Source organism: Coturnix japonica, chromosome 23 (genome assembly GCF_054131305.1).
Source record: "Coturnix japonica strain WE chromosome 23, WE-NBRP24, whole genome shotgun sequence".
Lineage (NCBI taxonomy): Eukaryota > Metazoa > Chordata > Aves > Galliformes > Phasianidae > Coturnix > Coturnix japonica.
In genome coordinates this window covers 5,384,912-5,411,190 of record NC_140685.1, presented here as the reverse complement: position 1 = coordinate 5,411,190, position 26,279 = coordinate 5,384,912, and the positions used below count along the sequence as shown (strand labels likewise).

The window sequence follows — 26,279 nt, the reverse complement described above, 5'->3', positions numbered from 1 at the left end:
AGGCGACCCCTTGTCCCTATCACAGCTTACAGGTGATGCCTCCAGCTGGGGTAGCACAGCAACCAGCCCCTCCTAAAGGCAGCCGGGGGATGGCTGGGGCAGAACCGCAGTTTGAGGCAGTTGGGCTGCACCTGACGTCGGTTTCGGGGCTGATACCGGCGTCGGTTGGGGCTGCAGCCGTTGTCAGTTGGAGCCGGTGCCCGTAGGGCTGCAGAAGGTGCCCGGAGGCTGCCGGAGGGCTGTGGGTGCGATGGAGGGGGAGCAGCGGGGGCGAGGGGGATGGGGCGGGGCGGGGGGCAGCATAGGGAGAGCTGGGGCAGAATGGGAGCCTGGGGGGCGATGGGCCGGGAAGGAGAGGGGAGAGGAGGGGAGGGTCCGGGAGGGGAGGGGTCGGCAGCTCCCTGCGGGGATGCGGCGATCGGAGGCTGAGGGCAGCTGGGAGGGTCGGGGGGTCCGGGCGGTCCCACTGAGCCGGGCTGTGCGCCCTACAGGCGTTGGGGCTCCGCGGCCGAGCCCGGTACCGCCGGGATGGCAGCGCCGGATGAGCGGTTCAAGTTCTTGGAGAGCTTCGCCATGCATCTGCTGCAGCTCCGGCCGGACAAGTGGAACAAGTTCGAGAGCAACGATGAGGCCATGGCCGCGCTGGACGAGTTCTTCAAGCAGCCGGACATGCTGCAGTTGGTGCTGACGTTGAACCCCGCCGGGCAGCTCCAGGCGTCCAACTGCTTCCCCTCTGCCATCAAAGCCAAGGGCAGCTACCTTGTGAGGGGGAAGCAGGAGGGCATCACGCAGGAGAACTTAAGGGCTGCGCTGCTGGTGGGGGACATCAGCCCCTCGCCGGTGGAGCAGCTGATTACCGTGGTGGAGGAGGTGGGTGGCCCTGGAGGTGGATGTGAAAGCAGCTGGGGGATCATTAATGGGAGCACACAGAGGGTGGTGATGCACTGAACAGGTTGCCCAAGGAGGCTGTGGGTGCCCCATCCCTGCAGGCATTCAAGGCCAGGCTGGATGTGGCTCTGGGCAGCCTGGGCTGCTGGTTTATGACCCTGCACACAACAAGGGGGGTTGAAACTGGGTGATCTTTGAGGTCCTTCAACCCAGGCCATTCTGTGAGCCTATGAAAACCTCTGTGCTCACCTCGGGGTTCCCCACCAGGACACAAAGCTGGTGCCAGACATGAGCAGGGGGCTCTCCTGGGTCTCCGTGTTGCTTAAAACTGTAATTCCCCACACTTGGGAATTGTCAGAGGGGATTTCTACAGAGCTTCCTCTGAGTGTTGCTGCTCACAGGGCACTGGAAGGCAATGGCTCAGGACAGCCATGGGATCCCTCTTCCCAAACAATGCCCTTCATTAGTGCACTGACCCCCACTCTGTGCATTCATGGCCACAAACCACACGAACCCAAAGCCCAGCACAGGGCAGGAGGGGAGATGGGAAGCTCTGCTCCCAGAGCTGGGAGTGGAGGAATCCCTCAGAGCTGTGCCTGCACTGAGCAGTGCTCAGAGGGACCACGACTTTGTCCTGCAGATCGTGTGCTCCCTGCTGCTGAGTGAGGAGAACCTGGCAAGTTATCCTAATGTGGTGGCAGAGGACATCGCACGCCGTGCACACAAGCTGAAGAACGACGTGTTTGTGATGGGAGGCAAGATCCAGGGGAAACCACTGCTGCCAATGCCTGAACATCTGGATAGCCAGGATGGGACCCGCACAGTGATGGAGTGGTGGGTGATGGGGATGAATGGGAGTGACCGTGGGGCTCCTGGGGCTGTTCAGGGCTATAACCCAGTTGTCCTCCAGCCTGGCGGAGCCGGTGGACAATTCCGTGCTGCAATCCATCGAGACGGTTGTCATCGACTGGTCTCATCAGATCAGGGAAATCCTGAGCAAGGACTCAGCACAGCCGCTGCTGGATGGGCTGCACCCTCTGCCCAGGGCAGAGTTTGACTTCTGGCGCACCAGGGGCCTCCACCTGCAGTGCATCAACGAGCAGGTACGGCTGTGCCAGGGGTGGCCGGGCTGTGTTCCCCACCCGAACCCAACTATACATCCCCCACAGCTGCTCTCACCACGGGTGACGGCGCTGGCTGAGATCCTGGAGAAGGCTGACAGCTGCTACTGGCCGGTGCTGCAGGCCATGTTCAGGGATGTCAGTGCAGGTGAGGCTCCGGGTGATGTGTAGGCTCCAATGTTTGCTCCTGCACAAGGCATCCCAGGTGCCCACACCATTTCTCACCCGTGCCAGGTTTGCAGGAAGCCAACAACATCAGCCTCTACCTGCAGCCACTGCAGATCCTGCTGGAAGAGATGGAGCAGACAGAGTACTCCGAGGTGAGTTACAGGCAGAGGAACAACAGCATGGTGCCCACCCCTGTCACAGCCCTGCTGTGTCCCTGTGTCCCCATGCTGACAGGGCTCTGCTCCCACAGCTGCAGCCCTACATTGACAGGATGCTGTACACTGTCTGCCTCACCTGGGTGCACTCCGAGCACTACAACACCCCGTCCCGCATCATCGTCATCCTGCAGGAGATCTGTAACCTCCTCATTGAGCTGGTACGGGGATGGCTCAAGGAGCAGAGCAGTCCCTGGTGTGCTGGGCTGCAGGGAACCATCAACTGCTCCTGGGGCTCCCCCTGCTCACAGTGCCTTTTTTCCATCCCAGACCCGAAATTTCCTGCCCCCTGAGGAGGTGATGAAGGGGCTGCAAGGAGATCTCGACGAGACCTTGGTGAACATCAAGTTGAGCATTTCCACCATCGAGAAGCTCTTCCAGTCCTACGACCACTGCTGCTCTGACGTGCTGCCCTCCTTGTTCATGGCATGTGTGGGGATGGTGTGGGTCCACTTTCCCCCACCCCCACTGTGCTGACAGCCCCGTCCCTCCCCAGGAGAAGGAGCCACAGCTCTGGGAGTTCCCTCGCTCCCTCATCTTCAGGAGGATGGATGCCTTCCTGCACCGGCTGAAGATCATTGAGGTGGGGATGCAGTGCTGTGGGCACAGAGGTGGGAACAGGGGTGCGAAACACAGCACTGCTTCTGCTTGGCAGGAGCTGTATGAGACGTCCATGGAGTTCCTGAAGCTGGAGAAAGCAGACATGGGTGGGGTGAGGGGGAATATCCTGGGAACTCAAGTGCTGCAGATCTATGGGGAGGTCTGCGAGATCACCAAGGAATTCGCTGAATCCAAATATGATCCCTTGGATCCCGAGGACGAGGTAAGTGGGTGCTGGGATGGAAAGTTTGCATCACCTCTTGCTGGAGGGCTGTAGGTAAAATCATTAGCATGGCCACCTTTGTGCTGGTGCTGACCAGGAGCTCTGGGGCTGAGTGAACCCTCCCGGAGCTACTGGCACTGAACCTGCTCTGAGCACCACCTTGTCTTTGGCAGCAATTGAACCAGAGTTTTGCAGAGTTCCAGAGCAAGATTCAGGACCTGGACAGGCGGATGGCCACCATCCTGTGCCAGGGCTTTGATGACTGCAACAGCCTGGGGTCGGCCGTGAAGGTGCGTGGAGCCCAATGGGGAAACCCACAGATGGGGGTGGACTGCTGGCACTCAGACCCAGAGCAGTGCTGTGGGTACGGGGTGAGCACACTGCTCACCCTGCAGCTGGAGCACATGTTCTCCCCCCTCAGCTGGAGCACATGTTCTCCTCCCTGCTGGAGCGCCCGCTGCTCCGTGATGCCGTGTCCCCGCACTACTCGGCTATGCTGGCCAAATTCAGTGATGAGCTGGATGATGTGAAGAGGCTTTTTGACTCATGTACACGTGCTGGTGCTGCTGTCCCTGTGCATGCCAACATGCCACCAGTGGCTGGGCGGCTGCAGTGGGCATTGGAGCTGCAGTGGAGGCTGCAGGAGATGCACGAGGGGCTCTTTGGCATCAACCACCCGTACGTGAGGCTCAGCACCAGCACCATGGGGATGTGGGGCAGGATGTGTCCCAGCTATGGCAGCTGTGTCTGCTTTGCCTCTGACAGTGTGCTGAGCAGCTCTGAGGCCAAACTGGTGACTGTGAAATATGAAGAAATGATGGAGCTTCTACGGGGCTTCTGTGAGCAGGTGTATGCAGCATGGACAGGCAAGGCCAACGAGGACTCTGTCTTCCACCTGGAGCAGCCCCTGATCCACAGGGACCCCGAGTCCTCCCTCATCAGTGTGAACTTCAACAGGAAGGTGATGCCAGCAGTGATGCACTTGGATGCAGAGTGGTCTTAGCAAACATTTTGCATTTCCCTAACAAGCACTGTCCCCACCATGGTGTGTTCTTGCAGCTCATTGCTGTCCTGCGGGAGGTGAAGTACCTGGGCTTCCAGAAGCAGAAGGACATCCCAGAAGGTGCCGAGAAACTCTTTGCACAGAAGCTGACCTTACAGAATTTTGTGGACAACCTGGACCTCATAACAGGCTGGTACAACAAGGCAAGTGGGTGATGTTGGTGCTGCCCTGCTGAGTGCCAGGAGGGCTCTGGGGAGCTCTTGGGGAGGTGGGGGTTCCTATGGATGGGTCCAAGAGCCTGCGGTCCCTCCATAACCCAGTGACCACCTCCTGCAGGTGAAAAAGACAGCACTGCCCGTGGAGCTCCCACTGGTGGCAGAAGAGCTGGAGGCCATCGACAGCCGCCTGAGCACTGCAGAGCAGACCCTGTGCTGGCATCACGATGGTACGAGTGACACAGGCAGGGCCCTGCAGATGGGAGCTGTGCACCTCCTCCATCTCTGTGCCCAAAATGCCATTCCCCTTCCTCTAGCACACCCCTACCCCGCTCACTCCCACCCAGATCTACCTGGGTGGTATCACCTGCATTTTCCTCCCAGGTGTGATGGAATACATCCAGGAGATGAGAGAGGTCTTGTATGACTTAAGTACCAGAGTGCAGAAAACAAAGCTAAATGTGGAAAATATCAGCCAGCTCATGGAGGTAGATGCTCTGGCTGCTTGCTGTTCTTACTCTGTCCCCAGTGTGTGCGTGCTGCAGGGATTTACCTTATGGCTACGTGCTATGCAGGAGTGCTCAGCTACCCCCCTGTTTGAGAGGAAGGACAACAAAGATACAGCACTGCTGGACCTGGAAGGGCGGGCGAGCAACGTGACCCGGCGCTATGAGGCCATCCAGGAGGCGAGCAGCAAGATTGAGGACATGGTGCAGGTGTGCACAGCTCAGGGTGCTTCCAGCAGAACCGGCTGAGCAGGGGGCACCTATCTGCAAAGTGCAGGGAGCTGGGGTGCCTGCTGTGTGCTGATGGATTGACAAACACTGGGTTGGTTTCCTTTGACTTGCAGGAGAATGCAGAGCTGTTCAAGGCTGATACGTCATCGCAGATATGGCAGGACTACGTAAAATACGTTGACAAAGTAGTGTTGGATGGGCTCTTCACACTTGTTCGCAAATCCTTGAAGCTGCTGCTCATCAACATGGCCCCCGGTGTATGATCCTCTGCCACTCCATGCCCACATTCACCCCCATGCACTGTTCATCCCTCCTGGTGCTCTGTTCAGTGGTGCAGCCTTTCCATCCCTGCCATGGGGTTCATGGGAACAATCAGGTGCCATTCTCTTCCAGGCACACGTGGCCCCACTGTTTGAGGTGACCATGGAGCTGTGTGATGGCGAAGTGGGCTTCCAGCCCTCGTTGGATGTGACAGATGAGAAGAGCTTCCTGAAGCTGCTGGAGAACCTAATGGCCGACATCTATGGCTGTGCAGCATGCATGCCCCGGCTGCTGGAGGGGCAGCTGGGCTACAAGGTGGGTTCCCAGGGGTGGGTGCAACCCTGCAGCCCCAGGTGGTGCCTAGAGCTGTGCCATCCCCACAGTCCGAGCTGGAGGAGGAGGTGGAGCTCAGCAGGACGCGGGAGAAGTTGATGTCGCTGGCGGCTGATGCCATGGCTGAAGGCATGGAGCACTGCGCCAGCTTCGAGCAGTACTCGGGTCTGTGGCTGGAGACCCCTGAGGAGTTCCTGCACCACTTCCTTACCTTCGAAAGCACCTTCAACCCTGAACAGCCTGAGGAAATCCCACGTGAGGAGCCTCCATCCCTGCAGCTCTTCAAGGAGGAGGTATGGGGAGGATGTGGGACATGTGGTGCCCAGGGACCACCAGCTGAAGGCTGTGACTGACTCCATCCATCCCTCAGATCGATGCATTCGAAGAGCTGTACCAGGAGATGTCGGGCTTTGCCAGCACTGTGGTGTTTGGGGGGTGGCTGCAGAGTGACTGTCGCCCCTTCAATCAGATGCTGCTGAATGCTGCACGCAGCCGGGTCCGGGCACTGAAGCAGCACCTCGCCGACCACGTCACCAACAGGTAATAGGGGATGGTATTGCTGGGGATGGGCACAGCACCCTGAGCCCTTCTGAGCCCCTGCTTGTACCCAGCCTGCAGGAGCTGGACGCCTTCATCAAGGAAGTTACTGCTGGCTTGAGCAAGCCAGTGGAAGAGGGAGACTATGACGGGCTGGTGGAGGCAATGGGGCACCTGATGAGGGTGAAGGACCGACAGGCAACCACCGATGTCATGTTTGGGCCCCTGAAGGAAACCATTGCGCTGCTCAGCACATATGGGGAGGAAATGCCTGAGGAGGTGCACCAGCAGCTCCATGTGAGTGGTTCAGGGTGCGGGGTGAGGTGCAGGCTCATGGGGCAGGCTGTAATGCGGTGTGTGATGCAGGACCTGCCCGAGCACTGGGAGAACACCAAGAAGGTCTCCATCCTCGCAAAGCAGAACGTGGCACCTCTACAAGCAAACGAGGTCAACATCATCCGCAAGAAATGCCAACAGTTCGAGGTGCTGGCAGGAGGCAGTGAGGATAAACTGGTGATTCCAGATCCCCCCCTGCCCCCTTGGACACCAACCCCTCTGTGTCCTGCAGGTCCGGCAGCAGGCCTTCAGGGAGAAGTTCCGGGAAAAAGCCCCTTACTTATACACTGCCCAAGATCCCTACAGATCCCTCAGCAAGGTAGTGAGGGTGATGCCTGGCCATGCTGCACTGCTAGGCAGATCCAGATAGGAGAGCCACGGCGCAGTACTGCCCCCAGGGCAGGACATGCATCCCCAGGGCAAGGCACTCAGTCTCTTGCTGAGCCCTTTTCCTTCTCTCCTCCAGGAAGAGAGGAACATTGCTGCCATGGAGAGAGAGATGGCTGCACTTTCCGAGTCAGCTGGGCTGTTTGAAGTGCCTGTCCCAGAGTATAAGCAGCTCAAAGTGTGCCGCAGGGATGTGCGTCTGCTGAAGCATCTCTGGGACATGATTGTGCTGGTATGTGCTGTGGTCTGTGAGGCAGTGCAGTGCAGAGGGCACTGGGCTGGGTGTACATGTCCTCTGAAAGTGTCCACATGACCGCAGGTCAACACAAGCATCGATGACTGGAAAACCACCAAATGGAAGGATATCAACGTGGAGCAGATGGATATCGACTGCAAGAAGTTTTCTAAAGACATTCGGGGCCTGGATAAGGAGATGAAAAGCTGGGATGCATTCATAGGGCTGGACAACAGCATGAAGAACATGATGACGTCCCTGCGTGCAGTGAATGACCTGCAGAACCCAGCCATCAGGGATCGGCACTGGCGTGAGCTCATGCAGGCAACCAAGGTGTGCTCCAAGCCAATGGGGGGGTGGGGGGCTGTAGTGTGCTGATGCTCAATAATGCCAATTCTGCCACAGGTGAAATTCACCATGTCTGAGGACACAACCCTGGCGGATCTGCTGCAGCTGAACCTGCACCAGTTTGAGGATGAGGTTCGTGGCATCGTGGACAAAGCTGTGAAGGAGTCAGGGATGGAGAAGGTACAGTAATTAATCCCTGCTTGTATACACCCCCTTTAAGGAGAGCCCCTGCAATCCACAGCGGCATGCGGCCCCTGCAACTCGTGCCCATGTCTCACACTGTAGGTGTTGAATGCCCTGGACAGTACCTGGTCCACAATGGAGTTTGAGCATGAGCTCCACTCCAGGACGGGCATCATGCTCCTCAAGTCAGACGAAGAACTCATCGAGACACTGGAGGACAACCAAACGCAGCTGCAGAACCTGATGGCCTCCAAGTACCTCGCCTTCTTCCTCAAGGAGGTGTCGGACTGGCAGCAGAAGCTGTCGACCGCCGACGCTGTGATCAGCATCTTGTTTGAGGTGCAGAGGACATGGTGTCACCTGGAGAGCATCTTCATCGGCTCTGAAGACATCCGCAACCAGCTGCCAGAGGACTCAAGGCGGTTTGATTCCATCGATAAGGACTTCAAAGTGAGAAGCCCGACCCTTCCTGGGCCCCAGAACGCACTGATCCTTCAGGTACAGCCCAGTCCTTTTTGTCTTGCAGGAACTAATGGCCGACGCAGTAAAAACCCCCAATGTCGTTGAAGCAACCAACAAACCGGGTCTGTTCGACAAACTGGAGGAACTGCAGAAGAGGTGGGTTTGGCTCATCCTGATGAAGCATTGTGCAGAAACCCCCCCAGTCTGTTCTGAGGCCAGAGGAGAAGTCTGCTTTCCCCAGCAGCCCAAGTGTCATCTTATTTAACATCCTTACTCTGCAAATGGTAAAAACGAGTACACTTTGTTAGCTATATGTTTGTTGACTCCTTGCTTCTTGCCAGGCTGGCGGTCTGTGAGAAGGCTTTGGCCGAATACCTGGAGACAAAGCGACTGGCCTTCCCCAGGTTCTACTTCATTTCCTCTGCTGATCTGCTTGACATTCTGTCTAATGGGAACGAGCCAGCTGAGGTATGGGCTGAGCTGAGCACAAATCCAGAGGCACATCCCACCTCTCTTATGTCCTGACATATTGCAGATGTATTAAAGTCTCCAAACTGAACAGCATCTCTGACCTGTTGGGGTTCCTTCCCCTGCTGCCCACAGGTGTCCCGTCACCTCTCGAAGCTGTTTGACAGCCTGGCTAAGCTGAAGTTCAAGATGGGCCCAGATGACAAGCCAATGAAGGTGGCCCTGGGGATGTTCAGCAAAGAGGACGAGTATGTGCCTCTGAACGCAGAGTGTGATCTCTCTGGGCAGGTCAGCAGGGGGCTGGGAGCTGCTACCCATGGGGTGGGGGCTGTGGGGTTCTAAGGCTGAGATGAAACCTAGAATAGAGCTGCAGCAATGGAGAAGGCAAAAGCACTTGAGCTGTGCAGCCCTTCAGGCTGCTGCAGCACGGTCCGAATGCTCATCCCCTCTTCGTGCTACATAAACTGCAATTTGCATTGTCAGGTGGAGCCACATACTGGGGGCTTTCATGCAGTTTTTATTAAGTGGGGAGGGCAGTGCTGAGCAGTGCCTCGGTGTACAGGGCGAGCAGCTGTGTGCATCAGGCATGCATTAGTGGGTGCTCTCTGCTCCAGTGTCCTCTCCTCAGGGCACAGCGCAGTGGAGTCCCCTTGCAGAACAAGGAATGGATGTGGCCATGCGGGCTGTTGTGATCCTGCAGCAGGAGGGCAGTTCCATGCCAGCAGCCTAATCTGCACATGGCCAGAAGCAGACAGGGCTGGGAAATGCTCACAGTTCCACGCATACAGGTGGAGGTGTGGCTGAACCGTGTGTTGGAGAGCATGCGCTCCACGCTGCAGCACCTGATCCCCGAGGCTGTGGTCAGCTATGAGGACAAGCCACGGGAGCAATGGCTGTTTGACTACCCGGCACAGGTGGGGCTGCCACGGGACTGGGCTGGGCTGGGCTGAGAGGCCAGTGCCTGACCCACTGATGGATGTGTTGTTTAATTGATTGCAGATTGCTCTGACTGGCACCCAGATCTGGTGGACCACAGAAGTCGGCATGGCCTTTGGGAGGCTGGAGGAGGGCTATGAAAATGCAATTAAGGATTATAACAAAAAGCAGGTTTGTCTCCCGCTGCTGTCAGCGGGGTGAGGTGGTGCAGACAGGCAGGAAAGCGTGATGTAATTTTTCTCTTTCTCACTCCTTTCCTTCCTCAGATCAATCAGCTGAACGCACTGATCTCGCTGCTCATTGGCAGCTTGTCTGCAGGAGACAGAATGAAGATCATGACAATCTGCACCATTGACGTGCACGCCAGAGACGTCGTGGCCAAAATGATCCTCACAAAGGTAGAAGTCACAAATCAGGTCATGTTTTCACTGCTTTCCCAGCACCTCTGAGCTTTACTCCCATTATTATCCTTTCTAAAGTTTGCAAAGTAGCCAAAATGCATGAGGAGGTCAGAGGGGAAGCAAAGGTACCCAGATCCCTTTGGGGGAGACCTGGTTCTGGGTTGGAACAGCCCAAGGATCATCCCCCCCCAAAGGACACCCCAAAGGTGTGGGTGGGAGCAGGCGGTGATGGTTGCCCTGCAGGTGGAGAGTGCACAGGAGTTTGCATGGCAGTCGCAGCTGCGGCACCGCTGGGATGATGGTCATAAGCACTGCTACGCCAACATCTGCGATGCACAGCTGCGGTACTCCTATGAGTACCTGGGCAACACACCACGGCTCGTCATCACCCCACTGACTGACCGGTAGGGCTCAGCTCCCTGTGTCCCAGCTCAGCTCCACACAGCCATGCTCAGCCCCCACCATCACCCCCAGGTGCTACATCACCCTGACCCAGTCCCTGCACCTCTTCATGGGAGGAGCCCCTGCTGGCCCTGCGGGCACTGGGAAAACAGAGACCACCAAGGACCTGGGCCGGGCCGTGGGCATCATGGTCTACGTCTTCAACTGCTCTGAGCAGATGGACTATAAGGTAGGGGAGTGGAGCTCGAGGGGAGCCCCTGGAATGGGGCTGGGTCCTCGCTCTGCTCTCCCAAACCCACAAGAGCTGTGGGGCCAGGCAGCAGCTTCTGGGAGCTGGGGGCTGCTGCATTGCTGCACACTGCTTCCCAAGGGAGCAGCTCCCAGCTCCAAACAGGAGCAGCTCTAGACAGCGTGCTCTGTAGCTAATGCTTGGGGTGCTCGGTGCCTCTGAAACCTCTTCCCTTTGCTTTGCTCTCCAGTCCTGTGGCAATATCTACAAGGGGCTCGCTCAGACCGGAGCCTGGGGCTGCTTTGATGAGTTCAATCGCATTGCAGTGGAGGTGCTGTCAGTGATTGCAGTGCAGGTGGGTGCCTTTCCTTGTCACTTGGAGGCAGCCCCACGAGCACCGCAGTGCTGATACCTCTGCTCCCTGCCCAGGTGAAATGTGTTCAAGATGCAATTCGTGCCAAAAAGAAAACATTCAATTTTCTTGGAGAGACGATATCGCTGGTGCCGTCGGTCGGGCTGTTCATCACGATGAACCCTGGCTACGCAGGACGGACAGAACTACCTGAAAACTTAAAGGCTCTGTTCAGGTACGGGCAGGCAGATGGGTCACCATTAACCTGGCACAGCTGTGACATGAACTGAAGCCTTTGCTCATGTACACGAGCACACTCGTGCATGCTGGTGGCCCTGCTGTAAGAAACCCCACACACCCCTGGAGCACTCATCTCAGAGCTGTGGGGCTGCTCAGCTGCAGGGGGATGCTCAGAGCACCTGGCTGTGTGATGGGGGCGGGCAGGGGGTTGCATGAGTTTGCCACCTGTTTCTCATTCTGGCAGCAGCAGCGTGTGATCTGAATGGAAAAACAGGGTGAAAATCTTGATGGCTTGTGGCTGTGTATGCACCCTGCTAACCTGCTCTGCTTCCCCAGGCCCTGTGCCATGGTGGTTCCGGACTTTGAGCTCATCTGTGAAATCATGCTTGTCGCAGAAGGTTTTCTTGATGCCAAGCTCTTGGCAAGGAAGTTCATTACTTTGTACACACTCTGCAAGGAGCTGCTGTCTAAACAGGTAACGGGGTTGATATCCTTGGTTCTTTAAGGGAAAGAGTTAACCTGAATTTCAGCCCTGACAGTTTGAAACCCCTCAGCTGGCAACGTGCTGGCTTGCAAAGTTCAGCTCTGTGGCTGAACAAATCCCACCTCAACACTCATACGGCGTATTTCTGCCTTCTGGAAGAAATCAAGAAGTTCCAAAATAGAATAGAATACAGCTGGCTGAGATGTGAGCGTGCAGATGTTCCGCATCTCAGCAGAAGTGATTTGCAGGCCAACAGAAATGTGCTTCCCAGGAAGCGGGGCAGACTGCCATCCATTCCTGGGCTCTGGGACAGTCTGTGGGGATGGCTGAGAGTGGGGTGGAGGAGAGGAGATCCCTCTGTGGTTTTGTTTCAAGCAGCTCTCTCACCAAAATGACATTTGTCGCCTACTTGGCAGGATCACTACGACTGGGGTCTGCGGGCTATCAAGTCTGTGCTGGTGGTAGCAGGCTCCTTGAAGAGGGGGGACCCAAGCCGTGCTGAGGACCAGGTCCTCATGAGAGCCTTGCGGGACTTCAACATCCCAAAGATCGTGACAGATGACCTGCCCGTGTTCATGGGGCTGATTGGGGACCTATTCCCTGCTCTGGATGTCCCCAGGAAGAGGGATTTGAACTTTGAGAAGGTGACTCAGCGTGCTGGGGGTGAGGGCCAGGGGGAGGCTAAAAGGGGTGCGGGGGATCAGCGCCCGCTCTCTCCCAGATCATCAAGCAGTCGGTGCTGGAGCTGAAGCTGCAGGCGGAGGACAGCTTTGTGCTGAAGGTGGTGCAGCTGGAGGAGCTGCTGCAGGTGCGGCACTCTGTCTTTGTCATCGGCAATGCCGGCTGTGGCAAGTCCCAGGTAAGAGCTGAACACAACCAGGGGGCTGGGAGTCAGGAGAAGGCTGCAGGGCATCACAGGAGCTGCCACCACCACTGCAGCAGTGCCATCCCGTAGGTGCTGAAGTCACTCAACAAGACGTACCGCAACATGAAGAGGAGGCCGGTCACTGTGGACCTCGACCCTAAGGCTGTGACCTGTGATGAGCTCTTTGGGATTATCCATCCATCTACAAGAGAGTGGAAGGATGGTAAGAGGTCAAAGCTGGCAGGCACTGCTCCGTGAAGGGACCAGGCACGCAGGGGAATGCTCTCATGGGATGCATCCTTGTGAGCATCTTGTCTGTGATGCAATGGTAGCGATGGGAAGCCTTGGGGCTTTTTACTGGGATGACGGGGAGAGGAAGGAGCACAGGAGTGTGCAGGGGAAGCACCAACACAACGTGTGCCCCAGCAAACCTGCTCTGAGTGGGAAGAGCTGGGCAAGAAAAGCCCACATGTCTCTGTATGGACAGGTCTATTTTCTACAACGATGCGTGACCTGGCCAACATCACACATAAGGGACCCAAATGGATCATCCTGGATGGTGATATTGACCCCATGTGGATCGAGTCCCTGAACACAGTCATGGATGACAATAAGGTCAGTGCCATCACACCCAAGGAACTAGGTTTGTGAACTGAGGATGACAAACCTCCTTGTGCTCACTCCCCAAAACTGGGGCTACCCCTACATCAGGCCACTTCCTCCAGGTCCTCACCTTGGCCAGCAATGAGCGCATCCCCCTCAACCCCACCATGCGGCTGGTCTTTGAGATCAGCCACCTGCGCACCGCCACGCCAGCCACCGTGTCCCGGGCAGGGATCCTCTACATCAACCCTGCAGACCTGGGCTGGAGCCCGTGAGGATGGGGATGGGGATGGGGATGGGGATGGGGATGGGGATGGGGATGGGGATGGGGATGGGGATGGGGATGGGGATGGGGATGGGGATGGGGATGGGATGGGATGGGATGGGATGGGATGGGATGGGATGGGATGGGATGGGATGGGATGGGATTGGGGGGGGGAAGGCTCTGATCCATGCAGCCCTGCTCACCCATCCCTCCACAGTGTGGTGGCCAGCTGGATCGAGAAGAGGACCGTGCAGTCTGAGAAGGCCAATCTGATGATCCTGTTTGACAAATACGTGCCCATGTGCCTGGAGAAGCTCAAGACTGGCTTCAAGAGGATCACCCCCATCCCTGAGATCACGGTGATACAGATGATCCTGTACCTGCTTGAGTGCCTCCTGACACCGCATAACGTGCCACCAGACTCTCCCCGTGAGCTCTATGAGCTCTTCTTCGTCTTTGCCTGCACCTGGGCCTTTGGTGGGGCCTTGTTCCAGGACCAGGTTGGGTTGTGATGCTGTGGGAGCACCAAATGACCACATTGGCCACGTTCTGAGTTTTTTCTCTTTTGGTTCCCTCCAGCTCATGGATTACCGCGCCGAGTTCAGCAAGTGGTGGGTGAGCGAGTTCAAATCCGTCAAGTTTCCTGCTCAGGGGACAATTTTCGACTATTACATCAATCCAGAAACAAAGAAATTCAAGCCTTGGACTGATAAAGTGCCAACATTCAGGCTTGACCCCGAAGTTCCCTTGCAGGTATTTCCCAATCTTCTTTTTAGTTCCAGTGTGATGCCTGGCTTTGGATTCTCATAGAAAACACTATTTGCATACACTGTTTGAAATGCTGCAATGAGGGAGGGCGGTTGCGTCAAAGACATGATGGAAAAGGGGAAGCACTGGGGCTAGATTGCACCATGTGTTGGCCAGACGAGACACGGCACAAGTCTCAGGGATGATGCTATGTTGTTTTGATGTGTCTGGTGGCTCCAGTGGTTGGTCAGAAAGCCCTTAGGATAGCCAAGTGCTGAAACCTTTTGCTATAGAGAGGGCCTGGACTGGTGTGGTGAGGCCGTGCCTTTGCTCAGAGCAATAGTGCCCAGAGAAGTGCCTGGCAGCTGCAGGTACACTGCAATGGAGCTCATCCCAACTGTGTGCCTTCCCCAGGCCTCCATGGTGCACACCACCGAGACCGTCCGCATCCGTTACTTCATGGACCTGCTGATGGAGACGCAGCGGCCGCTGATGCTGGTGGGAAATGCAGGGACAGGGAAAACTGTGCTGATGTGGAACAAGCTCGAAGCGCTCAGCACAGAGGAGTACCTGGTGCAGTCTGTGCCCTTTAATTTCTACACCACCTCAGCCATGCTGCAGGGTAAGGGCTGCTCACAGCTGCTCCTCTGGGGGCTCTGTTGTGCTTCCCCATGGCTCACGCTCTCTGCCTTTTGCAGCCATCTTGGAGAAGCCCTTAGAGAAGAAGTCAGGAAGGAACTACGGCCCACCAGGCAATAAGAGGCTTATTTACTTCATTGATGACTTGAACATGCCCGAGGTGGACAAGTATGGCACTGTGGCTCCGCACACTCTCATTCGGCAGCACATGGACCACGGGCACTGGTAGGTGGCTGCTGGCACACATGCCACTCAGTGATGCTCAGCTGAGGGCCAGGGCTGTCCATGGGCACAGGGCTGGGGAACCCACCCAAAGGAAACATCCCTGTTCCATGCAGGTACGATAGGAGCAAACTGACCCTGAAGGACATCCACAACTGTCAGTACGTGTCCTGCATGAACCCGACCGCTGGGTCCTTCACCATTGATTCCAGGCTGCAGGTACACAGGGCTCATAGTGCCACTTTCCTGGGGTGGGGGTTATGTCCCAGTCTGGGCTCAGCACACAGACAGAACCAGTGAGCTCCTCAGTGCTGGCTGGCTCCATCAGCCCCGCAGGGTGCTGCTCCCCCTGAATCTCTGCTCCTTGCTGCAGCGACACTTCTGCGTCTTTGCTGTGAGCTTCCCCGGCCAGGACGCTCTGCTGACCATCTACAGCGCCATCCTGTCCCAGCACCTGGCCCTGCATAAGATGCCGCAAGCTGTACAGAAGCTGCAGGCGAAGCTGGTGGCAGCTGCACTGGGTGAGCTCCACTACCGGGTGTGGGGAGGGCAGTGCCAGGTATGGGAAGGGCAGCGCTGGGCACAGGGAGGGCAGTGCCAGGTATGGGAAGGGCAGCGCTGGGCACAGGGAGGGCAGTGCCAGGTAAGGCTCAGCCCTCACCCATCCCACAGCCCTGCACCAGCGGGTCACTGCTGTCTTCCTACCCACTGCCATCAAGTTCCACTACCTCTTCAACCTCCGGGACCTCTCCAACATATTCCAGGTATCAGGCAGGTCGTTCCCAATAAAGCACATTTATTCCTTTCCTTCCTTTGTTGTGCACCCTTGTAGCCCACCGTGTCCCCACCCCCATGCCATGACCTCTTCCCAAACCTGCTCTTTAACTCAGCACTGAGCAGCAGCAAACAAACCCCATAAGCTGAGGGTCCCCATGTTTGCAGGGACTGTTGTTCTCCACCCCTGACTGCCTGCAGAACCCCGTGGACCTGGTGAGGCTCTGGATGCACGAAGCTGAGCGGGTCTACGGGGACAAGCTCGTTGATGACAATGATCAGAAAAGCTTTGCGAAAATGCTATCTGACACCTGCAAGAAATTTTTTGCTGTAAGCTATGCTGGAAAAAGAGGGTGTGACACATTTGGGGGCTGCAATGATGCTGAGTGCAGCCATGCAAGGAGCCAGTGCACCAAGACAGGGTCCCTTCCACATGCCCACTGCTGCCACTCCTCTTGCAGGACATCAGTGAAGAGACAGTGTTTGCCAAGCCCAACATGTACTGCCATTTCGCCGAGGGCATCAGGGAGCCCAAGTACATGCCAGTGCCAAACTGGCCATCACTCAACAAGCTGCTGGGAGAGGCCTTGGACGGCTACAATGAGGTCAATGCAGCAATGAACCTGGTGAGCTCACGCTGCAGGACGGCCACGGCTCTGTGTGATTTAGGTCATCCACTGCTTTTGGCACTGTGGTTCAGGACAGTAATCCCTCTGTCATATTTTCCTTAGGTGCTCTTTGAGGACGCAGTGTCTCACGTTTGCAGAATCAATCGGATCCTGGAGTCCCCCCGAGGCAACGCGCTGCTGGTGGGGGTGGGGGGCAGCGGGAAGCAGAGCCTTTCCCGGCTGGCTGCTTTCATCAGCTCTCTAGACGTGTTTCAGATTACACTGAGGAAGGGATACAGCATCCCAGACCTGAAGGTGAGAGCAGGTCTCCCCGCATCCCCCCCAACCCAGTGCAGCTCATCCATGCCCTGACAATCCTTGCTTCCCCAGCTGGACCTCGCCTCGCAGTACATCAAGGCAGCCGTAAAGAATGTTCCTACAGTGTTCCTGATGACGGATTCCCAAGTGGCAGAGGAATCATTCTTGGTCCTGATCAATGACTTCTTGGCATCCGGGGATGTGCCGGGGCTTTTCCAGGATGATGAACTGGAAGAAATTATGGGTGCCATGAAGCCACAACTGAAGTTCCTTGGATTGCCAGACACGAGGGAAAACTGCTGGAAATTATTTATAGATAAAGTCAGGAGTCAGCTGAAGGTAGGTGTGTGCGCAGGAGTGTTTGTGAGGGCTTCTGACATCTTTAATCCAAAGGCTGTTTGCAAACATGACGTGGATGATTGCGGTTTCATTATGCTGTGATGAGTGTGAGCAAAAGGTGTGTTCAAAGGATCCCCAGCACCTCGTGCCCTGAAGCCCAGAGTTGCAGCTGCTGCCACCCACAGGTTTCCCTCTTGAGTGGAGGGCTGTGTGCATGCAGCCCACCCGGGCTGTGGCCAAAGGGAGCTGGGGCTGACCTGTCCCTACCAGCAGAGCAGGACACACCACTGCCAACCACCCCTGGGCACAAGGACAGGGCTTCAGTGGGTAGGAGGAGAAATCTCCATGTGTGGCAGTGGGAACCACCAGCCGACCCTGTCACCAGCACTGCCTGTTCCAGGTGATCCTGTGCTTCTCTCCCGTGGGCTCCACTCTGCGTGTGCGGGCAAGGAGGTTCCCCGCCATAGTCAACTGCACAGCCATCGACTGGTTCCATGAGTGGCCAGAGGATGCCCTGGTGTCTGTCAGCAGCAGGTTCCTGGAGGAGACAGGGGACATCGAGGTGAGCAGCACTGTGCATGCAGCTAGCACTCAGCTTCACCCCTCACATTCATGCACAGTGTTACAGAGCTCACTGTGCTGTTCTGCTGCAGCCCGAGGTCAAGGTCTCCATCAGCCAGTTCATGTCCTATGTCCACATGAGTGTGAAGGAGATGTCCCAGACCTACTTGGCTGTGGAGCGACGCTATAACTACACCACACCAAAGACCTTCCTGGAGCAGATAAAGCTCTACCAAAACCTGCTCGCTAAGAAGAGGAGTGAGCTTACTGCCAAGATTGAGAGGCTGGAGAACGGCCTGACCAAGCTGCAGAGCACAGCCATGCAGGTGAGCATGGTCTGGCTCCATCCTGAGGCAGGATGGCGGGCATGAGAGCAGGGCTTGGCCCCACACAGAGCTCTCAGTTTGGGCAATGGGCCACATGGGTTGCTGTGTCACAAGTGGCAATGCAGCCCCCAGACAAGGAGCTCACTGGTCCCATCAGGGTTTGATGGTGCCCAACCTCTCCCATCCCCTCCATGTGCAGGTGGATGAACTGAAAGCCACACTGGCGGTCCAGGAGGCAGAGCTGAAGCAGAAGAACGAGGATGCAGATAAACTGATCCATGTGGTGGGCGTTGAAACAGATAAGGTCAGCAAGGAGAAAGCCATCGCTGATGAGGAGGAGCTGAAGGTCCAGGCCATCAATATAGTATGTGACCCTGGGCAGCACCCGCTGGCAGCACTGACTGCTCCATACCCAGCACTGCTCAGCACGTCTTGCCCCTTCCCTCCTCCCAGAACGTGTCTGAGAAGCAGCGAGCCTGCGAGACCGACCTGGCCAAGGCTGAGCCCGCGCTCATCGCCGCACAGGAAGCCCTGGACACACTCAACAAGGTACAAGAGAGCACAGCACTGCAGCTGTGGTCCCACGGGTGCCCTGTGCCTGGCAGTGCTCAGCACCCTGTGATCCCTTCCCAGAACAACCTGACGGAGCTGAAGTCCTTTGGGTCCCCCCCACAAGCAGTGGTGAACGTGACGGCGGCCGTGATGGTCCTGACGGCTCCTCAAGGCAAGATTCCCAAGGACAGGAGCTGGAAGGCGGCCAAGGTCATGATGGGGAAAGTGGACACTTTCCTCGATGCCCTGAAGAAGTATGACAAGGAGCACATCCCAGAGCCGTGTCTCAAGGAGTTCCAGTGAGCACACGGCTGCTTCCCCTATGGCACAGTGCCACCCGTGGGACCCAGCGCTGGCTGTGCCCATGAGCAGGAGGTGCAGGGCTGTGTTCCCCCCCACAGGCGCTACCAAACAGACCCCACCTTCGACCCAGATTTCATCATGTCCAAGTCGACAGCGGCAGCGGGGCTGTGCTCCTGGTGCCTGAACATCGTCCGCTTCTACAATGTGTACTGCGAGGTGGAGCCCAAGAGGTTGGCACTGGAGGAAGCCAACGCGGAGCTGGCGGAGGCACAAGAAAAACTGAGCCTCATTAAGAAGAAAATTGCAGTAAGTTTGAGTTCCCCCCAGGCTGGGTGGCTGCAAGACTGTGGCTGTGTGCCTTAGCTTGAGTCCCCATGGCTATATGAGCTGATGAGAAGCCAGTGGTGAATGAAAGATGGTTATCACTTGTGCAGCCCCAGCCCGGCTGCAGCTGTGTCTTCTCAGTCATCACTGAGCTCTGAGCTCCTGCTGAGCTCTCTCCTGGCATCTTGCTCTGTGTGAGTGGGAGCTAACAGCGAGCATGTTTTCTTTTGAAGGACCTGAATGCCAATTTGGCAACACTGACTGCACAGTTTGAGAAAGCGACGGCTGAAAAAATCAAATGCCAGCAGGAGGCTGATGCAACCAACAGAGTCATCTCGTTAGCCAACAGGTACCCTGCAGATGGGCTCTGCACCGCCTCCCCCTGTGCTGGGACCCACAAAGAATGAGGGCCCTTGCTCCCCTAGGCTAAAAATCCCCACTCGTGAGTGGGCCAGGAACTGCAGGGGGTGGTGCTGTGGGCCCCTTCCCATCACAGCAGATAGGGGTGGTAGCGGCCTTGCCCCCACACTATGCTTAATGCCTGCAGGCTGGTCGGGGGGCTGGCATCTGAAAACGTGCGCTGGGCTGAGTCGGTGGAGATGTTCAGGGAGCAGGAGAAGACGCTGTGTGGGGATGTGCTGCTCATCTGTGCCTTCGTGTCCTACGTCGGCTATTTCACCAAGAAGTACCGGGCTGAGCTGATGGAGAAGTGCTGGATCCCCTACCTGCAGGAGCTGAAGGTGCGCGGCTCTGAGTCCCCCGGCTCTGCTCCAGCACTGAGGGGTTTGTGCTGCTCCAGGCTGGGGCCCCAACGTCCCCTCTCTTTCAGGTGCCCATTCCCACCACACCAGAGCTGGATCCCCTCAGCCTCCTCACCGACTCTGCCGACGTGGCCATATGGAACAACCAGGGGCTGCCCAGCGACCGCACCTCCACGGAGAACGCTACCATCCTCTGCAACACGGCGCGGTGGCCTCTGGTGGTGGACGCTCAGCTGCAGGGCATCAAGTGGATCAGGAACAAATACGGAGAGCGGCTGAAGGCCATCCGGCTGGGCCAGAGGGGGTGGGATGCTGTGGGATGGGGTGGCTGGGGTGTGTTTGCCTGAGCTCCCTGTAAGCCCCCTCCTGTCTGCTCACAGCTACCTGGACACCATCGAGCAGGCGGTCTCTGAAGGGGACACGCTGCTGATTGAGGACATCGGTGAGACAGTGGAGCCAGTGCTGGATCACCTGCTGGGCAGGAACACCATCAAGAAGGGCAGGTGGGCTTGCAGACCCATTGCTGCTCTGTGATGCCCATCTGTGCACAGCAGCAGCTGGGGCCTGTCCCCTTTCACACAAGTGCTTTGGCCATATCCCATACTTTTCACTGTTCCCATGGCATTTCCAGTGGGGGGGGGGGGGGATGTTATAGGTGATGGGATTTGGGTCATTTGAGAGGCATGTTCTTGTGCACAACTGCAGGATGAATCCAGATAAATGGGGTAAATCCCAGCCACTTCCCCATCCCCATCAGGTTCTCTCTGGCATGAGTTACTACCAAATTCAGAGAAATTAATATAATTACCCAAACAGATACATTAGGATAGGAGACAAAGAAGTGGAGTACCACCCACAGTTCCGCCTCATCCTGCACACCAAGTACTTCAACCCGCACTACAAGCCTGAGATGCAGGCACAGTGCACGCTGATCAACTTCTTGGTGACACGGGAGGGCTTGGAGGACCAACTGCTGGCTGCTGTGGTGGCCAAGGAGCGCCCTGACCTGGAGGCACTGAAGGTGGGAGCTGCTGGGCACTGCAGGGGCTGCTCCTGCCTGCTGCATCCCTGCATACATGGGGACTATTGAGCCCCCAGCAGTGGCAGCAGCGTCGCCGCAGCCATGGCTCACTCCTCCCTGGGTGCTGTGTGCAGGCGAACCTCACGAAAAGCCAGAATGAGTTCAAGATCAACCTGAAGGAGCTGGAGGACTCCCTGCTCGCCCGGCTCTCAGCCGCCTCGGGGGACTTCCTGGGTGACACAGCGCTGGTGGAGAACCTGGAGACAACGAAGCGCACAGCCATGGAGATTGAGGAGAAGGTAAGTGGGCAGCGTGGGCAGCAGGTGATGCTGCGTGGCATGACCATAACACTGCACTCGTGTGACTCAAGGTGAAGGAAGCCAGAGTCACAGAGAAAGAAATAAACGTGGCCAGGGAGAACTACCGGCCAGCAGCAGAACGAGCATCCCTGCTGTACTTCATCCTGAGCGACCTCAACAAAATCAACCCCATCTACCAGTTCTCCCTAAAGGTAAGCATATGGCGAGGCGGCGGTTGCTTTCTGTGGAGCAGGGGTTGGGTATTTCATCATTAATTGCTCTAACGAAGCCCTCAGAAGCACAGCACTGAGCCCACCCTGGCTCTCTATTAGGCATTCAGTGTGGTCTTCGAGAAAGCCATCCAACGAACAGCTGAGGCTGAGGAGGTGAAGCAGCGGGTGATCAACCTGACAGATGAGATCACCTACTCAGTCTTCATGTACACTGCCCGCGGGCTCTTTGAGCAGGACAAACTCATCTTCCTGGCCCAGGTTGCCTTCCAGGTAATGTGAGTGAATGTGTTGGGTTTCCAATGTTTGGTACTGGATGTGGATTTGTTATTTTAGACACATTATCTTACTCCTTTGCTACCCTACCTTCCTTCCGAGCTTCTTGCTGGGGCTGTTGGTTGGGGCTCCTGTGCAGCAGCCACCAACCTGCACTCTCGGCTCACCAGGTGCTGGCCCTCAAGAAAGAAGTGAGCCCAGTAGAGCTGGACTTCCTCTTGCGCTTCCCTTTCAAGGCTGGTGTCACATCCCCTGTGGACTTCCTGCAGCACCAGGGCTGGGGTGGCATCAAGGTTGGTTCCAGCTCACAGCACGGTCCTAAAGTGTGGCCCAGCAGTGGATTGGGGTTGAGCTGCAGTGCCTGGAGATGGAACACAGCTCTGCGTTAATCCCCCCCAGGATAGGGGGCAGTGCCTAGCAAAGAGCTGTGTCCACAGGCCCTCTCAGAGATGGAAGAGTTCAAGAACCTGGACAGTGACATCGAGGGCTCTGCCAAGCGATGGAAAAAGTTTGTCGAGTCCGAGGTGCCTGAGAAGGAGGTGTTCCCCAAGGAGTGGAAGAACAAAACAGCGCTGCAGAAGCTGTGCATGCTGCGCTGCATGCGGCCAGACAGGATGACCTACGCCGTCAGGTGCCCGCACTGCACCAACAGCCGCCTGCAGCCAGCACGTGTCCCCTGCTCACTTGTGGGTGCTGCTTTCCTGCAGGAACTTTGTGGAGGAGAAGATGGGCAGCAAGTATGTGGAAGGCAGGAGTGTGGAGTTCTCCAAGTCCTATGAGGAGAGCAGCCCCTCCACTCCTGTGTTTTTCATTCTCTCACCTGGAGTTGATCCTCTGAAGGATGTGGAAGCACTGGGTAAGCTGAGTCCCAGCTGCGCTGCAGCACACAGGCAATGGGTCGGTGCTCTTTGTGAAGCCCTGCATGGCAGGAGCTGCTCTGTGCTCCCATCAGCACTAACAGCAAGAGCCAATTCCTCCCCTTCCAGGCAAGAAGCTGGACTTCACCATCGACAACGGGAAGATCCACAACGTCTCACTGGGGCAGGGCCAGGAGGTGGTGGCAGAGCAGGCTCTGGAGGTGGCAGCAGAACAGGGGCACTGGGTCATCCTGCAGGTGGGCACAGCCATCACCCCATGGCACTGACTGCCCTAGCAGCATCCTCAGCCTGAGGTGCAGCTGCCTTGTGCTGAGGTCCAAGGGAAAACCGTATTTCAGAGCACACAGAACATGCAGGGTTTGTGTTGCAGAACATCCACCTGGTGGCCCGCTGGCTGAGCACGCTGGACAAGCGCGTGGAGCAGCACAGCACCGACAGCCACCCCGACTACCGTGTGTTCATGAGCGCCGAGCCAGCATCCAATCCTGAGGCACACATCATCCCACAGGGGCTGCTGGAAAATTCCATCAAGATCACCAACGAGCCGCCCACCGGCATGCACGCCAACCTGCACAAAGCTCTCGACCTCTTCACCCAGGTACCCGCACTGCTTCTCTGCACTGCTCCCTCCCAGTCTCATATAAAAGGAGTCATAGGAGCATGTATGGATCCTTAGTGTTCTAATGAACCAAATGAGGGCAATAGTTAACCACCCAAAAAGCCTTTTAAAGATGGAATTAGATGTGGGTTTGCTTCTTTATTTGAAATACAGACTCCTCAGTTCCCCTTTGCTGCTACCCAAGGGCTGAGGGGATGGCAACCTCTGTTCTTCACACAGAATCACACACAGAATCACACACAGAATTACCCGGGTTGGAAGGGACCTCAAGGATCATGTAGTTCCAACCCCCCTGCCCAGCAGGGCCACCAAACATACACATTTACTAGATCAGGTTGCCCAGGGCCCCGTCCAACCTGGTCTTGAACACCTCCAAGGACGGGGCATCCACAACCTCACTGGGCAGCCTGTTCCAGGACCTAACCACCCTTCTAGTAAAGAACTTACCCCTAACATCCAACCTAAATCTTCCCTCCTTCAACTTAAAACCATTTCCCCTAGTCCTGCTATTATCAGCCCTTTCGAAGAGTTTACTCCCCTCCTGGATGTAAGTTCCCTTCAGGTACTGAAAGGCTGCAATGAGGTCACCAGTGAACCCCCCCCTCACTGCTGTTCCCCCACAGGACACACTGGAGATGTGCAGCAAAGAGATCGAGTTCAAGTGCATCCTGTTTGCACTCTGCTACTTCCATGCGGTGGTGGCAGAGCGGCGCAAGTTTGGAGCTCAGGGCTGGAACCGCCCCTACCCCTTCAACAACGGGGACCTGACCATCTCCATTAACGTCCTGTTCAATTACCTGGAGGCCAACCCCAAGGTACGGGGCTACATGGCGGCCATAACACACAGCAGAGCAGCCCTGCAAGGACTGCAGCCAGCTGATGGCAGTGTCTCTGGGTAGGTGCCGTGGGATGATCTCCGGTACCTCTTTGGTGAAATCATGTATGGAGGGCACATCACAGATGACTGGGACCGGCGGCTGTGCCGCACCTACCTGAGCGAATACATCGGTGTGGAGATGCTGGATGGGGAGCTGTACCTGGCCCCGGGGTTCCAGATCCCACCCAGCCTGGATTACAAGGTAGGGAAGAGCTCTCTCAGCACAGGAGGCAATACTTAATGTTAATTGCTGTGGAAAAGCACTGCTGGTCAGAATTCCCTCACTCAGCCCAAGCTGGAGTGTAGGAAAAAAAAGAAGCTGTGCTTTTTCCATCCAGTGGAAACATGGAGCATCACTGGAAAAAATAGTTCCTGTGGTTGGGGTGGTAAGGAACAGATTTAGGTAAGACAAGAGGAAAATCAGCCTGGGTAAGTACCAGCAGGCAGCTGCCAAGCACCAAGAGCAGAGAGTGAGGGTGCATTATTCAAGGCAGAAAGGAAATTTGCACTTACGTGTATGTATCTGCTCAATTTGTGCCCAGGGCTACCACGAGTACATCGATGAAAACTTGCCACCAGAGAGCCCTTACCTGTATGGCCTCCATCCCAACGCCGAGATTGGTTTCCTGACCATCACCTCTGAGAGGCTTTTTCGGACAGTTTTAGAAATGCAGCCCAAGGAATCTGATGCTGGAGGTGGCTCAGGTACCTCCCGCGAGGAAAAGGTAAGAGAAGATGTTGCTGCTTTAGCTGGGGGGTGGCTGGTGGGGCAGGGTGGGGGGACAGAGCTGAGCAGGGAACGCAGCTCAGTGTCACAGCCAGCCCTGCCAGCATGCAGAGGGGACACTGGCACAGCAGCAAGCTCCACAAAGGGCACACAAAGGGAGGTTCTATTGGAGTGTGTTTGCACTGGGGCCCCATGCCCAGGCTCCACTGGGATCCATTTAGTACTGGCACTAAGTGAACACCAGCAGGAGCTTCACCCCCTACAGCTGCTGAGGAAGCAGAGCCTGGAGCTGTGGCTCCCCTGGTCCCACATCCCCATACCTATACAGGCCTTGCTCACCCAGCACCATCAGCTGCAATCCTCCACTCACCCTGAGAAACCCAAAGGGTAGAAATGCTGCCCAACCTGTTTGGCTTCTCTCAGTGTGAACAGGGTGAAGTTACCAAAGGCAGCAGTGCTTGGAGCTGGGTAGAGAGGTGCAGTGGCTTAATGCAGGTCACATGCTGTGCTCAGTAGATAAAGCAGGCCTAGTAATTTCCACACATGAGAATACTAAAAACACAGACTTTGTTTTAATTTAAAAAAAATGAAAGCTTTCCTCTTGGCTCCTTGGCCTTTATACTTGTATTTCAGTCCCCTTTGCTTCCTGGCTATTAACAGCGAGCTGCAGCTTTTTAAGATCCAAGAGTGGAACATGAGTAACAGGAAAGGCACAAAGGCAGAGAAAGAAAAAGAACCTTACTGCCTTTTAACTGTGAACTCACTGCATTTCTCCTTAAGAAATAACAGTTTGATGGTCTGCTTTGTCCAGGTGAAGTCAGTCCTAGACGATATCATCGACAAGCTGCCGGAGCCGTTCAACATGGCAGAGATCATGGGTAAAGCAGAGAATAAGACACCGTACGTGGTGGTCGCCTTCCAGGAATGTGAAAGAATGAACATCCTGACCCAGGAAATCAGGCGCTCTTTGAAAGAATTAGATCTGGGGCTAAAGGTAAATGCAATGGGGTGAAAGCACCTTTTCCCTACCCAACCATTTCCTGTGACGTGCAAATAGCTGTTGCTTGTTTCAAAGCCCATCTTGTACAAACCACTTTGCTGCCTTTGCTCATGCTTTTACACCAAGCCCTGTGCTTTATACAGGGTCTGAAAGCACACACTGCCATCAGCATTGCTTCTTCCAGCTCCAACCTGCCCCAACTTTTGTCTTGTTTAAGGGAGAACTAACGATTACAGCAGACATGGAAGAGCTGGCCAATGCTCTTTTCTATGACAACGTGCCTGAATCTTGGACACGTTACGCCTACCCCTCTCTTCTCAGCTTGGGAGCTTGGTACGCAGACCTGCTCCTTCGCATCAGGGTGAGCAGATTTCGTTTGAA

General features: G+C 56.2%; 1 protein-coding gene across 2 annotated transcripts in view; it reads left to right on the top strand.

Moving 5' to 3' along the window:
* The first annotated feature begins 101 nt into the window (after window positions 1–101).
* Window positions 102–26,279, top strand: part of DNAH17 (dynein axonemal heavy chain 17) — a 28,000-nt gene continuing 1,822 nt past the window's right edge. Inside the window, exons 1-79 of one of the 2 annotated variants that reach the window (XM_085522898.1) lie at window positions 120–217; window positions 492–870; window positions 1,529–1,722; window positions 1,799–1,991; window positions 2,058–2,157; window positions 2,244–2,329; window positions 2,428–2,553; window positions 2,663–2,818; window positions 2,889–2,975; window positions 3,048–3,215; window positions 3,389–3,505; window positions 3,637–3,893; window positions 3,981–4,176; window positions 4,275–4,421; window positions 4,555–4,663; window positions 4,818–4,921; window positions 5,009–5,149; window positions 5,284–5,427; window positions 5,564–5,746; window positions 5,815–6,057; window positions 6,135–6,304; window positions 6,376–6,598; window positions 6,668–6,784; window positions 6,870–6,956; window positions 7,104–7,256; window positions 7,344–7,592; window positions 7,665–7,787; window positions 7,893–8,240; window positions 8,317–8,408; window positions 8,594–8,720; window positions 8,856–9,008; window positions 9,509–9,634; window positions 9,720–9,827; window positions 9,923–10,054; window positions 10,301–10,461; window positions 10,532–10,688; window positions 10,939–11,043; window positions 11,118–11,275; window positions 11,617–11,755; window positions 12,181–12,408; window positions 12,486–12,623; window positions 12,720–12,852; window positions 13,117–13,244; window positions 13,355–13,503; window positions 13,715–13,997; window positions 14,077–14,250; window positions 14,659–14,866; window positions 14,943–15,108; window positions 15,222–15,324; window positions 15,479–15,626; window positions 15,778–15,869; window positions 16,048–16,209; window positions 16,341–16,505; window positions 16,611–16,802; window positions 16,878–17,144; window positions 17,545–17,706; window positions 17,798–18,031; window positions 18,231–18,395; window positions 18,485–18,580; window positions 18,665–18,882; window positions 18,985–19,192; window positions 19,444–19,559; window positions 19,758–19,950; window positions 20,040–20,275; window positions 20,352–20,474; window positions 20,788–20,992; window positions 21,127–21,291; window positions 21,363–21,503; window positions 21,624–21,794; window positions 21,968–22,090; window positions 22,235–22,428; window positions 22,505–22,653; window positions 22,784–22,911; window positions 23,046–23,273; window positions 23,918–24,109; window positions 24,194–24,373; window positions 24,714–24,896; window positions 25,710–25,892; window positions 26,116–26,259. In XM_085522898.1, the coding sequence (XP_085379024.1) occupies window positions 529–870; window positions 1,529–1,722; window positions 1,799–1,991; window positions 2,058–2,157; window positions 2,244–2,329; window positions 2,428–2,553; window positions 2,663–2,818; window positions 2,889–2,975; window positions 3,048–3,215; window positions 3,389–3,505; window positions 3,637–3,893; window positions 3,981–4,176; window positions 4,275–4,421; window positions 4,555–4,663; window positions 4,818–4,921; window positions 5,009–5,149; window positions 5,284–5,427; window positions 5,564–5,746; window positions 5,815–6,057; window positions 6,135–6,304; window positions 6,376–6,598; window positions 6,668–6,784; window positions 6,870–6,956; window positions 7,104–7,256; window positions 7,344–7,592; window positions 7,665–7,787; window positions 7,893–8,240; window positions 8,317–8,408; window positions 8,594–8,720; window positions 8,856–9,008; window positions 9,509–9,634; window positions 9,720–9,827; window positions 9,923–10,054; window positions 10,301–10,461; window positions 10,532–10,688; window positions 10,939–11,043; window positions 11,118–11,275; window positions 11,617–11,755; window positions 12,181–12,408; window positions 12,486–12,623; window positions 12,720–12,852; window positions 13,117–13,244; window positions 13,355–13,503; window positions 13,715–13,997; window positions 14,077–14,250; window positions 14,659–14,866; window positions 14,943–15,108; window positions 15,222–15,324; window positions 15,479–15,626; window positions 15,778–15,869; window positions 16,048–16,209; window positions 16,341–16,505; window positions 16,611–16,802; window positions 16,878–17,144; window positions 17,545–17,706; window positions 17,798–18,031; window positions 18,231–18,395; window positions 18,485–18,580; window positions 18,665–18,882; window positions 18,985–19,192; window positions 19,444–19,559; window positions 19,758–19,950; window positions 20,040–20,275; window positions 20,352–20,474; window positions 20,788–20,992; window positions 21,127–21,291; window positions 21,363–21,503; window positions 21,624–21,794; window positions 21,968–22,090; window positions 22,235–22,428; window positions 22,505–22,653; window positions 22,784–22,911; window positions 23,046–23,273; window positions 23,918–24,109; window positions 24,194–24,373; window positions 24,714–24,896; window positions 25,710–25,892; window positions 26,116–26,259 (12,894 nt within the window). In that variant the 5' untranslated portion in view covers window positions 120–217; window positions 492–528. Of the gene's footprint in view, window positions 218–491; window positions 871–1,528; window positions 1,723–1,798; window positions 1,992–2,057; window positions 2,158–2,243; window positions 2,330–2,427; window positions 2,554–2,662; window positions 2,819–2,888; window positions 2,976–3,047; window positions 3,216–3,388; window positions 3,506–3,636; window positions 3,894–3,980; window positions 4,177–4,274; window positions 4,422–4,554; window positions 4,664–4,817; window positions 4,922–5,008; window positions 5,150–5,283; window positions 5,428–5,563; window positions 5,747–5,814; window positions 6,058–6,134; window positions 6,305–6,375; window positions 6,599–6,667; window positions 6,785–6,869; window positions 6,957–7,103; window positions 7,257–7,343; window positions 7,593–7,664; window positions 7,788–7,892; window positions 8,241–8,316; window positions 8,409–8,593; window positions 8,721–8,855; window positions 9,009–9,508; window positions 9,635–9,719; window positions 9,828–9,922; window positions 10,055–10,300; window positions 10,462–10,531; window positions 10,689–10,938; window positions 11,044–11,117; window positions 11,276–11,616; window positions 11,756–12,180; window positions 12,409–12,485; window positions 12,624–12,719; window positions 12,853–13,116; window positions 13,245–13,354; window positions 13,504–13,714; window positions 13,998–14,076; window positions 14,251–14,658; window positions 14,867–14,942; window positions 15,109–15,221; window positions 15,325–15,478; window positions 15,627–15,777; window positions 15,870–16,047; window positions 16,210–16,340; window positions 16,506–16,610; window positions 16,803–16,877; window positions 17,145–17,544; window positions 17,707–17,797; window positions 18,032–18,230; window positions 18,396–18,484; window positions 18,581–18,664; window positions 18,883–18,984; window positions 19,193–19,443; window positions 19,560–19,757; window positions 19,951–20,039; window positions 20,276–20,351; window positions 20,475–20,787; window positions 20,993–21,126; window positions 21,292–21,362; window positions 21,504–21,623; window positions 21,795–21,967; window positions 22,091–22,234; window positions 22,429–22,504; window positions 22,654–22,783; window positions 22,912–23,045; window positions 23,274–23,917; window positions 24,110–24,193; window positions 24,374–24,713; window positions 24,897–25,709; window positions 25,893–26,115; window positions 26,260–26,279 lie in introns of those variants that run through there. The other variant, XM_085522899.1, reaches the window with a different exon arrangement.